The sequence below is a fragment of the Haliotis rubra genome, unplaced genomic scaffold (assembly GCF_003918875.1).
Source record: "Haliotis rubra isolate DU_JTF1 unplaced genomic scaffold, ASM391887v1 Scf7, whole genome shotgun sequence".
NCBI lineage: Eukaryota > Metazoa > Mollusca > Gastropoda > Lepetellida > Haliotidae > Haliotis > Haliotis rubra.
This window is the reverse complement of record NW_025767412.1, coordinates 4,450,143-4,466,380: the sequence shown is the minus strand read 5'-3', so window position 1 is coordinate 4,466,380 and position 16,238 is coordinate 4,450,143. Positions and strand designations below refer to the sequence as shown.

The following is a 16,238-nucleotide window of genomic DNA, read 5'->3' as shown; positions in this document are numbered from 1 at the left end:
TTAATATAGTTAATAATTAATATAAGACGGCACAGTGTAAGCGACAAGGGCGAACAGTGAGGTCTACCATATAAGCACAATCGTTGATCTAGAGTGACTGCCCTTTATCAAAGGGAAGTTACTCTAACCTATGAAACATCACGGTGGTTTCGAGTGTGCCCCTGCAATACTGTTGCGTAACGGGATTACGAAACACAGTCGGATACCACACAGCGATAAAATGAAAAATCAAAGTAAAAATTCAGACATAATTTGACCAATTCAGCTGTTTGTCTAAATCCGCAGAAGACTAAATAGATGTGCATGGGAACAAACATTCCCACTATCCTCGATGATCCCACTATTCCCACGATCCTCGATCGATGTTCGTTTTTGCTTACACCTGTGAAAGGCCTCAGCTACGTCCTTTAAGATACCGATGTTCTCTATCTTAGATTAGTATTTTGATAATGATAACACCTGGTATCTCGTCATGGTTCCCTAGTGTCAGACCGGACTCGATCGCCCATTGTCTGTAATCAAGGAAAGCAGTATCTGCTTCACCTTTCATATTTGCATATGTATCCGTAAATCCCATGGCTGTGTCCTACAAAGAACCTTACCGACGATGGGATAAAATAGTGATGAACGATTGTACAGAAAAACGTTTTGATTATGATATTAAAGAATGCTCGTCCATCAAACTATGTGTCTGCAGTGACAATTGGCACTTCTGAAGAGGTTTTATACCGATAACGTTTTTGTAAAATCATTGTGTGGTGGTGTTTTTTGTTTGACGACGCACTCATCAATGTCAACAAGTCTGGATCAGACACTCCGATGAAAATCATGATCATCGATCCACGAAGTCGTGATACGATATCATCTGCCAACTAATACAACGAGCATGACCCCGTTAATGGTTTCTTTCCCTTCATGTCGAGCAATATTCTAACAGCTCCACCATTTGGTGCAATTGGGCATGCTCATTTTACCAAACTTTCAAAGGGCGTCATAAAGTTCTTGCTCAGAACCTATTTCATCAAGCTTACAACAATCAAGGCCTCGGTAAAGCTTGCAAAATTGAGTCTCAATTTCCTAATTTCTCCTGTACTATATTTGTTTCAGATGAACAACTGAATGACCTTTGCACAGGTTTATGACGGGCGTCACTGGTAGGGCAGAATACGCTCACTCATTCGATAACACCAAGTACCATTTTATTTATAGTGATTCATAAACACAAGATATGATATAGTCGGAATTCTGACATCGACTCTGCTTTACGCAGGTATTTATGGATTGATCTGAAGGCTTACCAGTCCATCTTGACGGTAGGCAGAGGAAAGTGAACAAGTGCATGACCAGCCTGTACATTCATAGCTATAGCATCAACTCAAAGCAGAAAAAAATGATACATTAACTCCTTATCAGTATTCCTATCGGGGCGTCCGAGCATAACAGTAGATATGACGGCTTGAATTACCGTTGAATAATACACGCACGTGTTTACACTTCGCGTAAACGTATCCAAAGTCAAAACACGAGAGATGATTCACTCGAATATCACACAGATAATGCTAAACTAAAAAGCCAGCAAAGTTTGTAGATTGTAAAGCGCCGGAGACAGAAAATACCCAGTCTTGACTGTCCTCTCAAATATATTCAGTTTAGTGAAATGGTCGAAATAGTCTGTCTCACAGTCCCTGAACCACATTATTCCCCTACTGCCAAGCCCTCTCTGTAATGCTTAAGCCCTAAATGAAGCAAGTCTATATTTCCTCAGGTTCTGAATCTCTGGTCTCCCGGGGGCTCCTTTTCGATATATATGGGTTTGTTTGTTACTATCAAAATGATATCTATTCAGAGACTAAGCGCTAGTCCATGGTTAAAACAACAGTGACATTTATATAAGTAGGTGACACCAGGTGTGCAAGAAATAGGTAAACATGTACTGCCCTACTGAGAGCACCCACCATTCAAACAATGTGCCAAAAAAAGCATATATGCATGGCCTTTCAGAAATTAGATAACACGGTTTCATAGTCAAGACATGGAGAATGTTTATATTCTATATTCCAGTGACTGGGAACCGGGCACACAATAAACGTGGCAGATTCAGGACAAGTGACGCACGAATCAATTTATAGTGTTGTATCTCTATATAGTATTTGGGAATATGTAAGTCAGTGAATTAAGACAGTAACTGTTGTCATGGATTTTTCATTCTTCGCTGACATTTTGGTACAAGTGCTGGTACCTTCATCGAAGCCAGGTCAGGCTTACTAACTTGGTTTATGCATGTCATCGTATACCGATTGCATATGTCGATGCTCATGGTGTCAATCACTGGATTGTCTGCTCCAGACTCGATTATTCACATACCGTTGTCATATAGCTGTGTGCGGCATTAAACAACAACAAAATAAACCCTTGCGGATCATCCAGTGTTGGACAAAGGTACAAGAACCTGTCCAGTAAAGTGTCATTGACCAAGGCATTAACATGAATCTGTGAATGAGTGTTTTCGTTAAAAGGGTGGGCATGGCCTGCCCAAGTGGATGCATCCATCATGAGGAAGGTACATCTGTTAGCCTGTCCGAAAATACATTGCCCCTCTCTGGAAGAAAGCACTAGAATGACAGACTGAGTTTGGTTTTGCGCCGCTTTTAGCAATATTCCAGCAACATCACGGCGGGGGACACCAGAAATGGGCTTCACACATAGTACCCATGTGGGGATTCGAACCCGGGTCTTCGGCGTGACGAGACAACGCTTTAACCACTAGGCTACCCCACCGCCCCAGAAAGCACTAGAAGGATGTATTGGTAGATTATGTATTGGTTAGTATTATTTTTGACAGTACTTCCTCATTTCACTGAAAACAATTGTGTGGAACGCAGTTGAGGGTGTTATACGTTGGAGTGATATTTGGGAAAGGTCAGTACAATTTCAATCACTTAAATATGAGAGATCATCATATTGAAAACCAATCAGTTAAGTCAATCGTCTCAATTATATATATGATTATATGGAAGAGAAAAGAAAATAACTTACCCTGAAAAGACACATTTTGAAGAAACTGCTTATGGAGTGTTTCCCCATCAATCTTTGCCATTGCAGGACACAGTTTGTCTGTGTGTGGACACAGCTCCCGGTGCATCTTATCCAGAGCCAAGGCCATAGCATACACAGCGTCATATATAAACTGCACTTTTCCTTCCTGTTGGGTGAGCTTTCTGTCAAAAGGTTCATACCCAGTACAGATGTTGCCCACATCTCGTCTGAAGGTCTTACTACTTGGCCATTTGCACTTGTGAACAGATTCCCAATATTCTTTGAACCAGGGATTACGTTTATTAGAATGAGGATCAAGTCCAATAAAGTAATTTTCAAATACCTTTATCGGGGTTGACTGAAGTTCTAAAGTTATTGCACCTTGGGCTGCCAAATTATTCCTCTTAACTGGAGCGTCATTTCGTCCCCAAGCATCGCTGGCTATCCATATAAATCTACCAGAATGGTTTTGTCTAGTTGCCGCATCCAACAACCCTTTGGCATGTTCCACCCTACAAAACACGATCACAACATTTGCTTTGGGCTTCTGAAGCAGTTCGTATATGACTTTATCAAAGGTGCTGTTGTTAGCATTGCCGACTATTTTCACAGTGGCAGCCAAGCATATATTTCTAGCTTTAGCTTCTTGTTGAAATTCATCAATACCGGATTCCCCATACTCTCCTTCGGAAGCGACTGTGGACACGTAGGTCCAGTTAAACTCTTGGACAATGTCCGCAATAGCCTTGGCCTGCAGGTCGTCAGGTGGAACCGTGCGTACAAAGTAATCAAACCTTGTTTTATCACTGAGAGCTGCACTGGTGGACGCATAGCTTACCTGGGGAAGTTTGAACAACCGGAGCAAGTTTGCCACCTGCATGGACACGGTGCTGTATGACCCTCCTATCACTCCTGCCACTGCCGTTGGTATTGTCTTAGCCCTGGCTGTTGATCCATCAAGACAAACGAATTCAGATGCATCTAGAGATGTAAAAGATGCTCTTATGAATTCAAGAGATTGTTCCAAAGCATATGTAGCTCGAGCACACGTGTCATATATGGATGCTCCTAGCCTTATCCCCGGAAGAACACTTTTGTTGCGGTTGATCTCGTCAATAGTAAACATCATGGCCTCAAGACGTTCCACACCTCTGTCAATGTTGATCGCCCCACATGCATGTTCTCCGTCGCCTTTCTGATGCACAGGGAACAGTCCACCAAGCATTATCTCACCTGCAATAAAGGCTGTGATAATCTTTGGTGAGGTCACATTCGCGCGGATATCAACCGCACGGGTCACCCTGCAGGTCAGAGGCACACACACCAGGAGAAGTATGAGCCGGGAACACTGGTCTGCTATCCCCATCGCCGACAAATCTCAACAAACGTTCCTTGGTTTGTTACAGTCTCTCAATCATTTCAGTCAATAGTCTCCTCCACACATCAGGCGATTCCTCGCCAACCATCCGAACGACGTGACTGTTACATGGTCTTGAAGTTTCTCCGATATTCACGCCGGCTTAGATGAACAATGTTTGATTTCAAAAATCCATTGTCAAACAACTTTCCACACTTATGTTGTTTCATATAAACCCATTAATTCCAGGCAATTATGTGCACGAGGTCGATACCGCGACTAGCAAGACACACAACCAGCAGATCAGGGTCTACCGAGAGCGGCTTGTCCATTCTTCAAATGTGTCTGACGAGTCGGGAAGAATCAGTCCACAAGTTTTGATCACTGTGAACTTTGGCGTATGGGGCGCGTCACTGCAGCTCTCCGACGAAAGGACTCCGCTCTCTGAGGGGCCGGGCGACAGTCCCAGGCATTGCTTCCACGCCGTGAGCACTTCCTTCAACGAGATGGGATCAATGCTGCAAAGAGAAGTAAACCTATGGAGACCACACGGGGAAAACAAATCGCCAACGCTCGACGGAGATTCAGCGAGAAACGACTGCATGAAAATGCACGAAATCTAATCATGGAATGCAGAAAGGAGACTTTCCGTACTAAAGGTAATCAGTAAGCTAAGATTTCGAAGAATTGCCCCCAATAAAGACGGGATAACCATGTTAGCATTCACTTAAACAGGAAACTGTCCCCGGTTGAGGCTCCACGCCCCTTCACCACAGACACACTCTCACCGACTGCAGTCATTCGTTTAGCAAATGGGGAATGCTGGCCATGGCTCACCTCTACGCAGAAACGCGTACACTGTAATGAGAAGGCTGTAAACAACAGTTCCTATTGCGTGCACTTTACACAGTGACTGTACATAGCTTAATATTTTATTGTCATAATAATAAGACATCTAATGAGCCTTCAGTTATCATTTATTCACAATTTGCTTTTACATATTTAATGACGTGTAGTTTCAGAAGGTTGAACTCTCGGCCTCGTCTATATATATTTCACACAACCATTGACAAGGATACCCGGATACTTCATACTTTCACGTCCATATGTTATACGTAGTGGCGTACTAGTACTATCTGGGATGAATACAGAAATATTATAAAAATATCCCTTTTAAAAGTTGAGTGGTATATATTGATGTGGTTCGTTTCCTGAGATGTGAGATTTGGAAAGGCTTGTCAACACACTGAAACTGACAATATTGATTTGGTTACTTAGGAATATGGGCTTGAGAACACAACTCCGCGAAGAAAATGGGGTAATATTACCTGATTTATGAGAAAGAAATTTGAAAGTTGAGGCAAAGTGTGTCAGTATTTGGATAAGCCCCAGTTACTGTGTTCTGGCGTATAGCTGACATTCCATGATCAAATTTATTCGTGCAAAGTGTTTTCATATGGGTTTTTTTTCTAGTTCACTGTATTCTTTCATACTTGTTTTATACCGTCTGTGTTTTCTTTGATTGGCATTCTAGAAGTTGGGTAGATGAAGAATGAGGACTATTTTTATGGATATACAACTTCTTTATAGTTGTATATCCATAAAAATAGTCCTCATTCTTCACCAACTGTGTTCATGAATATGGTCATCAACTGGCGTTAGGAAAACGTTTTTGAATGTAATATGAAGGATATTCTGGTAGTGGTGATATCAGGTGTTTGCAAAAAGATGAGCGTATCCTGCTCCACCCAAACACACGCAAAGGCAAGTCATTTGGTCACCTGAACAAGCACTTGAGCATGTGATACCTGTAGAAGACAAATGCCTGGTAAAGGACGCCGAGGACGGATCTACTGACATACTGGTAGACAAAAGGGAAACGTTGACTATCGATGAATCAAGGCAATCATACACACAACTAAATAAATCAAAATAGTCTCTCTTCATCATTTTCATTTGAAATATATCTTTCTGAATACAATCTCGTATTCATACGCTCAGGCTTGATTAAGTTTAAACTTGTTGGATTCCGGAAATCCTGAAACAAAAACTTCATTCCTAATTTAAATTCGATCGGATCTACGTATCCAAAGCATTAATGGAATTAATTCACTTATAGAATTCAGTGCGTGTATTGCGTGTACATGTTTCTACAATGCATTTCCAGTCTAATGATGTTGGGATGGGTTTAGTTGATAATTCATTCCTAGTTGGGCTAGTTACATGGAAACGTACTGGAACAGTCATATAACATCGATTGTTTCGTTAGTTTCTTGTACTAGCTGTGTAAGACTTTAATTACTCCGCTGTGTAGGCAGAGGAGGTGGTTGAAGGTGTGACGGCCCGGTCCTCACACGTCCGCAACATGGGCTGCGGCAGGGAGACCTGCTAGGCCTGAATATTTAATTCCCCATCTACGAATTGAAGCAATTCAATGCCTCCGTTTCTAACGGGAACAATGATGAGTGGCCTACTGTCGACGCTTTCTTAGATGTCAGTCTGATCTTGTCAGGCTAATTGGCCGCTGACAATGAACTTGTTTGGATTTTGGCCGCGTATTATAAACTTGTTTGGATTTTGGCCGCGTATTATAAACTTGTTTGGATTTTGTGTCATTATCTCTTTTACTATCCTCTTTAGCATATCGCTTAATTTGTTATTGGTATACGTACAGACGTATATTTATAGACGTTTGAATATTTTCACGATACAACAAATAGCTTTTTTGTAGACATATTTACTATGCATAGAGACACTATCAAGAACGTAATTATCCCTTAAACATGGATTTATTCATATTATACACACAGACTCCGCAACATATAATTAATGGTAAGTATCGATCTTTAGTATCTAGGTTGCGTCGCATGGACGTCGTAAGATCATGTGATCATTGGTCCGAATTCTATATTCATATCGACGCGGCACCTGGTGGTGTGTCATATGTCAGTTGTCCCATGCAATTTAGGCCAGTCGGAACTCGGCCATTTGGAAAAAGCACGGTTACGGTGGTGAATTTATTATTAATTTATTATTATGTTTTGGAAATAATTGCAGCTACCATGCACCAGCTCTAGCCTGTCTCACACTCCCTGAACCACATTATATTTTCTACTGCCCAGTTCTCCATGCAATGCTAAAGCCCTGAACAAAATTTGTCTAGATTTCCATCAGTTCAGAATTTCCCATCTGACTGGGGCTCCTTTTCAATTTAGATGGGTTTATTTGTTACTATCAGAATTACATATATTCAGAGAACAAGAGCTAGTCTGATTCAGCTCCTGTAATAGTAATAACTATAACTTGAACAGTCATATGGTCATGTACGTTTTGATTTCATAAATATGTTTTGTATGTATTATTTTTATTTTATTTTTTATTATTTTTTTATTTTTTATTTTTTTATCTCTTGGGTTTCGTGTGGGGCTTTCAATTGATAATAAACGTCCTGACTAGATTTTTCATGTCGTATTTCTCGGTTTATCTGCTCGTGAATTTTATTTTTTACTTCGGACCGTCCTTGCACATTAAGCTGACACGCAGTGATGTAACTGAAATACTGCTGAGGCGGCCTTCAACCCTACCAACTCACTGTCTCACGACATACTCGATTAAACGTAACATGCCCAACGGATTCACACACGTGTTTGGCCTTTGCTATTAAATAAAGAGGTAAAGACAAGGTAAGCTAGACAAATACTGGGTAAACGAGGTAAATACAGGGTAAACAGACACCATGAGTCGTGACATAATTCTTGTGACGCGACCTCATCCACTTTCACCTCGTAACCTTCACAGACGTGATCGTTACATCCTCACCGACGACGTACAATGTTGCCACGAGGTAACATGATATCGGCTGAACGCAAATCACCGTCATTCAAGATTTAACTGATTTAACCCATTCCTTCCTCCTCCGAGGATGCCCGTTCTGCCGATTACTTTAGAACCACCAGGAACTGTTGCAGTTGCCCACGTCACGCAAATTATAGCTTGATTGCAGGGTTATCTTAACATTCCTTGTCTTATCGCCATTGCTTGAAGATTGTATGTACTTCATTAAGTATAATTTATGTAACGTACCTACATTACTCGTTTATAATAGATCTTATCTAACACACAAAGCAAAGATTACGTGAACTATCTTTACAACTCGCATATATGATAAGATATATTCCGCATGCAGTTAGGTTCTCTTTTTATGTTTTGGGATATGTGTTCGTCTTTTCAACCTGAAGGCGATGAATTACATGCATGTGAAGGCAATGAATCTATATGATTTGGAAATGAAAGATCGAAAAATGACATGACGGGGGTATCTCTGGCATATGTCAGATCATAGTGTTGAAACGTTGTGACCGCATTATCCGTGGTTCGACAGGGGAGCTTACTCTACTTGCCTAATCGAAAGCGTAAGATATGTCCACGTTGGAAACTAAACACACAGTGAGAGAATATGTATCACGCCCAAAAAATTAATTCTTCATGTAAATTGATAAGAATGTACAAATATCTAGGTAGATGTTTGCGAACATACCAAAACTAGGCTGTGGGTTATCAATATTCGATCATCGAATGTGACCAGAAAATACAGGGGGGACCAAAAGGGGTGGGAGGGTAATATCAACACTACACCAAAAGAGCATGTGCGTATTACTCTCTCTCTTACTATCTCTAAAGGCAAGATATTTGGAGGGGAAAACTGATGTTTGCGAGTTTCCGTCCATCCACAACAGCCCTCTTTAATTTGCTGTCAGTTACAGAGGGACGACTGACTGACTGACTGAGTTTAGTTTTACGCCGCTTTTAGCAATATTCCAGCAATATCACGGCGGGGGACACCAGAAATGGGCTTAACACATTGTGCCCATGTGGAGAATCGAACCCGGGTCTTCGGCGTGACGAGCCAACGCTTTAACCACTAGGCACCCCACCGCCCCTACAGAGGGACGAATGTTGATAAAATATACTTAAAGTTACAATATAGATATACTACCTACCTTAGGACGTTTTGAATATTTTCAATTGTTAAACAAATAAAAGACATCGGAGAAAGATGTAACCTGTACTAGAAATACGATCCACTCTGAAATGGTGTAAACGATCTTGCGTGGCTGGTTGGGGTGGGGTTACAAATGAGTGAGTGAGTGAGTTTAGTTTTACGCCGCACTCAGCAATATTCCCGCAATATGGCGGCGGTCTGTAAATAATCGAGTCTGGACCAGACAATCCAGTGATCAACAGCATGAGCATCGATCTGCGCAATTGGGAACCGATGACATGTGTCAACAAAGTCAGAGAGCCTGACCAGCCGATCCCGTTAGTCGCCTTTTACGACAAGCATAGTCGCCGTTTATGACAAGAATGGGTTGCTGAAGACCTATTCTACCCCGGACCTTCACGGGTCTTGGTTACAAATGACAGTTGTTACGCCTGTGTACACTGATCGAAGTACACGCGAGATGAGATATACCACCTTTATCTTCGTTTTGTTTACATATAGGGGCGGCGAGGTAGCCGAGTGGTTAATGCGTTCGCTCGTCACGTCAAAGACTCGAGTTCGATTCCCCACATGGGTACAATGTGTAAAACAAATTTCTGGTGTCACTCTCCGTGATATTGCTGGAATATTGCTAAAGGCGACGTAAAACTAAGCTTAATCACTATAAGAAAATGTTTGATACGTCTAACGGTTCCAGATACATTTACGTCATACACGTCAAAACACGCTGCGTCAAACCCATCTAAATACTCGTACGTCTAACATTTCTAGACACTGTCATACATTTCTAGAAAATGCTACGTCGTATGTTTCCAAACACATCCACGTCATACGCTCCCAGGCATTGTCACTTTCACATCACGTGCTTCAAGACACAGGCATGTACACGTCAATCACGTTTACACACTCATCTTTCAGACGGCACATTGACGTCCAACACATTTAGTAACGTTTACGTCATACGCTTCTAGACACATATACAAGTATACGTCATGTACTCAGAGACACATATAAATCATACTCTACAAGACACAGACGCTAATGAAATTGGCCAGCATCGTTTCAGCTGTTGATTTGTTTGACAAGGGTCTGCCATAGAACAATCTATTTTCCATGATAAGTATGACACGGCCTTGCAAGATAACGATTGATATCGGAATTACTCAATCCAGTTCTCTTGTATATTGCCAGGAAAGTATATCACCATCATAGTCTATTTCTATTTCTGATTTATCTCCAGCGTTAGATTTATTGTCAGTGATTTCGATTCAGTAAGAAACTTTCTTCTGCTCCCAGTCCCGGCAGGTGTGTTTTGTCAAACTGATGGGGAAAAGTTTATGTTTAATCACTTCTTTCGGGCAATCTCATTATCATGAAAACGGAATCCCGATCCTGAGATGACACATAACGATTTCCCCACAAATGCGTGTATTCCATTTCCCTCCAGACATAGACAATTGCGCTTGGAAACCCGATCTAGATGTATATTGATCTAAAAGGACTGCCTATATTCTTCTGACTGCCTATATTCTACTGACAGGCGCTTATTTCAGTCCGACCCATCGCGATCTGATAATCTGATAGGCATAAGATCGGGACCAGCCCGCGGACCAGAGTGGATGCCGAGAGGCCAGGGGGGTCGGAGGGGGCATGAATGATGGGACGCTGAGCAGATTATACCCTGACCAGGCCACGAAATAGCCACAGTTTATAATGCCAAATTAATAGCCTGTTAGCTACTTCTAGCTAACGATGGTACCGAAAACTGTATTCTTTTCCTGACAGTATTTAATTTTCATATCACTCACTTCGATTGCTTAGGTTCACTAATGCGGAAATAATACACCAGACAATATTTCCGGTTGTGCGATTGTCTCTAAATTCCGGAACGGGGCAATGATGGATTGCTGCTTTAACGCCCAGCTGTAGTATAAAAATGACAACTGCCCAAGAACACGATCCTAACTTTATGATGACTAGTCAATCGGCAGTTGTTGCGCTGCTCTAAGACGATTGTATTTCTGCGTTCACTGAATCAAATCCTCGGGAAATCTAATTGCTTTCCTTCAACCTTCTCCAACCGCGTGTCACATGTTCGCAAACCATTTCAGAACCATTAATAGAATAATAGAATATTGCTTTATAGGAATGCTGGCGTTTTTCATCGATCGTTCCAAACGTGCAAATGCACCTGGGAACGACATAAAGTTAGAAAAAACATTGGATACAAATGTTGATTTCTGTTCTCATACATGTTTTTATATTGTATTTACCAAATCTGTGGGCTTCGTCGTCGTTGTCTAATAATATATATTAAATAAATAAAATACGAATCCTGCAGATGTATGTTCCTCAAGAAGGAAGTAATGGATTCCGTTCAATCGTTGTAGTGTTTGGCCTTTTTTTCATTTTGTCATGAAAAGACGCTGAAATACAATTGACTTGCGGGGATATGGGGAGAGTGAAGTGGCAGGACATGCTTGCCAAGTTCTCAACTTAACTAATTTTAGTAATCCATTCACATACTTTGCCTTTTGCGCCAAAGGAATATATTGCGGCGGATAATCGGGACCGGTTTAATCTCTTTCATTGTGTATATATGTATGGTACAAGGACATTTCAAGTAGAAAATGTTGAAATACTATTTGTTTGTTTCACAATAACGCAAAACATCATTCGTTTTCATGTCGAGCGCTAATGTTGATAATTAGCCAATAACAATGCTTGAATTGCTGTTACAGCAACGAATTACTTTAAAACTATAAGAAAAGAATGAAGTCATATTTTTCTGCAAAATCGTTTGCAATCGGCATTTGCTTCTTGATATCCTTGGCTATAAAATAAATCTTTAAAACAAGCAAAATGTGGGAAATTATAAATGAATTAATTCATAAACTATTGGTATTTTAACAAACGTCGACTCGTGTTGATAATGGAATCAATCTAGCTGGATGACATGTACTATATCTTCTTTGTCATCATTTTCAGGCGTTAAATGACACTTTGTAGAATATTGTAGAATAACCATTTAGTACATCCGGTATATGTGTGTTGGGGATGATATCATTTACCACACATATTACAGCAGAGTGTATAATCGCTCCATCGCAGAACCTTATCACAATGTAGCATGCATCAATACTGACTGTGTGGTGGGTAGACCATCTGTCAGAAGAGCAGAAGGTGAGTGGTTCTTTCCATGACCGCGACATACCAAATAATGGTACTAGAATGAGACGCTCAACTCACCTCACCTCACCTCACCTCACCTCACCTCAACTCAACTCAACTCAATTCTCCTTTATAAGCAATATCCCATCAAAGTTTAAAATTTTCTGATGTTCTCGCAGGGTCGTACAAGAAATATACCTATTACTATTAGGTGGCGTCTATCGGTGTCCAGGTTGTTTATATTGCATAGCTATAGGTCTATAGTGGACGTACACGTACAATCTCATGAGCACAATGGCAATGTTCTAAATTCCATACTCTAGAAAAACTTTAAATGTGTCTTATATACACCACGCTATTCAAGCACAGGAAAAGCGATGACTGAGTACCTACTCCTAAAAGGGATGGACCGTTTGAGATTCATTGCACCGTGTTCAATGCTTAGTATTCAGTAAGTATCAACGCTTAGGTATATAGTCATTCATAATCTAGATGCGTACAGCTCATTGTTGTATTGCGTTGCAGTGATATAGGGGCATGTTATATATCTGTCTGTCTATGAGACTTGTATCATAACACCCTCCACTGCTCCTAGAGCCGTGCCCCAACCCTAACAAATTAAGCTAGACAGGTCGGTCAAGAAAAAGCCCTTTTGTAACCCTTTGATCGCAGTGAACACCGACTTCACGGTGCAGCATTAACCGTTTCCTCGGCAAAGTGTCTGATCATAATAGGCGTGGATACCGATACAGAAAAGACTACTGCTAATTATTTCGCCTGATCCTGCCATTAATATCAACCGACATTTCCCATTATGTGCCCACGACCACTAGGATTTTGTGGCATTTCATGGGATTACCTCAAACCCAACAAGCATTACTTGCTGTTGCCTTCTAAACACAGCCGATTGAAGCGAAATATTTACATCAACTTCCCTGTCTAATAATTATTTAAATCGATTTTGGATTTTGATATATCTCGTGTTTTCCAATTGGTAAACCACTTGAGCTCTACCTTTTGTTGAAGCAAATCAGAGCGTTCTTTGAACAAAATTACCTTTCGGATTTGAAAGAAAAATAACTTTTGTTGATGTGAAGCTTCATGTTCGTTGCGAAGCGGTAGCTTGTGTCCTAATGATAATCAACGTGTGGGCATTTTGTCAGCCTATGAACACCACCTGAATACCAACTTGCTGAGGAGCAGAAAAAGATAAACGAGGATCGGTCAAGGTATCTTTTATCATCCCTAAAAGTCCTACGTTTTCTTGTGAAGGTATTGATCTCGATTTTATGATAAAAGTGACTTTTGATGTGAAATATAGCATTAATTAGTAAGGATTCTACATCCATTGATTTTACATTCACTGCCCGAAGACACGAATGTGAAGTTCTAAGAAAAGTGCCCCATTTTTATTCAGATTCTCTCCAAATAGTCACAGCCGTAGCTGTTCAAAAATGTACAACTAGTTATTTAATGATATTTTTGAATATCTTCACGCTCATTACTGTCAAGTATGAGAAGCCTCAACATCGCGGGGTTTTAGCGTGTCACTCTAACTAAACGACCTTTGCTGCAATTTCTTTGATTAGTCTAAATTGGTCATGAATCGACTAAAATTCAACGACAGCTTCCGCAGATGAAATCTCACATCCTGAAATGTTCCTCCCGTAATGAGTGCTTTTGCCTTGAAATCAATGACCAAGGTAGGCCGGGAATATCCTGGTCATTCTTGGTATTCAGCACCGGTCAAGCCACTAACTCGGTGATGACTCGCGCATTTGCTAATCAGCCTGACACAGGGTGGGTTCTGACCACATTACATTCAAATCAAGCGTGAATTAGCCAGGAATTAGCTACTCAGACTGACCAGTTTCGAGAAAGATCAATCGGATATTATCATCCCGTTTAGCCTTCTAATATACCTTATTTTCCATCGGTGATCACGCCCAGCTCCGCGGGTTATAATCAACGTGTTTAGAGTTCTGGTCTAATGTAATCTCGGACTATCTCGTTTGGTTCGGGATCAGGTCCAGTTTAGCGTCCGAATATCTTCATCTATTGTTCTGTGTGGACTGTCTGTAATGACTCCGTGGTGTAGGGGACAGAGGGTGTCGGAGAGTGGACAGTCAGTGGTTTGAACCCCTGGTTCCCTCACACGTGAAGGCGTTAAGAGATCGTACTTGTCGTTAGCCTCCCTGACGCCCGACGCTATGTGCATGAATAAACAAACACAGGTCTGGTCAAAGTCAGTAAAACGTTTCTGAGTAGGGCATTTACGTGAACCACGGCATGGTATGTCACTAATAGTACGAAGTCCAGACTACACAGTCCGTACTAAGGTGAAGCAATCTTGAAGGCCAAAGTTCACCTCACTTCAATCCATTGCAATGTGGACAAATACGGTCGCCTTGTCTACTGAAATATTGGATGAGGTGAAATTGGGTTTTACGTCGTACTTGAGAATATTTTGCTCATATGACGACGTACATGCGTGTGTATGTGTATGTGCGGCTGCTTGTACTAGCCAAGACTTAAGCTGGTTTTATAGTGCTAGCGCACTGAGATGCCATGCAGCAGTGAAGCATGAATACCCCACTCAGACACATTATACTGACTCCGAGCCGACCAGTCCTTGCTGTACCCATTAATGCCAAGCCCCAGGCAGGGACCAACAAGTACCATATTTTAACACCACGGAGGCGGTCTGAAATATTAGGACACTCAGTACATGAGTAATACAAGGACACATGGTATAATTGTCTATTGCAATGCAAGGACATTATAATTCTTATATTAGGTATATTCGTCTATTGCAACAAGGGAACTAGGTATATTCGTCTATTGCAACAAGGGAACTAGGTATATTCGTCTATTGCAACAAGGGAACTAGGTATATTCGTCTATGGCATTGCAAGGGAACTAGGTATATTCGTCTATTGCAACAAGGGAACTAGGTATATTCGTCTATGGCATTGCAAGGGAACTAGGTATATTCGTCTATGTCATTGCAAGGGAACTGGGTATATTCGTCTATTGCATTACAAAGGAACTGGGTATATTCATTCACATCAAAACACACTCAGTATGTTTCGTCTATTGCAATAACAGAATATTCATCTATTGCAAACAAGGACAATTGGTATATTTGACTATTCCAAAAAATATTTCTTGGTATATCCGAGTATTGCTAAAACCATATACGCATATTCGTTTATTGTTTAGTTGGTATATTTGTCTACTGCAATAAATGTCTGCCACAACAGTGAAGACATACACTGTTATGTTATAAACTGTCATTTTATAGGCTGCCATGTTAAAAACTTAAATGCTTGGCAAACATGAAATATGTGCGCAAAGAGATTGTGCGACATTCGTTTTACTTTTGCATGGCACCGTTTACAGAACAATAACTAAAAAGATTGCATTGTTATCATTTCAGGGACTAACCATATCCATGAGTCTTTCCAGTACGTGACATGTTGTTCCAGGGACACTTGTTCCCTTAAGCTAAACAATCAATATCTATCTATATGCAGAATAATCAAGTAATCAGCTTTATCCCCAATCATTTTAACATTCACCTCAAGTGATCCTTCCCCTGCTGTACAATTGCGATGGCCATGGACCAGGATAACGAACTTGTCAATTCTGTGTTTGAGTTTTTAAACTTTT

At 40.9% G+C, this 16,238-nt stretch overlaps 1 protein-coding gene across 4 annotated transcripts in view; it reads right to left on the bottom strand.

Moving 5' to 3' along the window:
* Positions 1-16,238, bottom strand: part of LOC124258627 (metabotropic glutamate receptor 3-like) — a 164,624-nt gene that overhangs the window by 44,382 nt on the left and 104,004 nt on the right. For 3 of the 4 annotated variants that reach the window (XM_046692699.1, XM_046692697.1, XM_046692696.1), the window contains exon 2: positions 3,037-4,911. In XM_046692699.1, coding sequence (XP_046548655.1) covers positions 3,037-4,402 — 1,366 coding nt within the window. In that variant the 5' untranslated portion in view covers positions 4,403-4,911. Of the gene's footprint in view, positions 1-3,036; positions 4,912-5,047; positions 5,146-16,238 lie in introns of those variants that run through there. The other variant, XM_046692698.1, reaches the window with a different exon arrangement.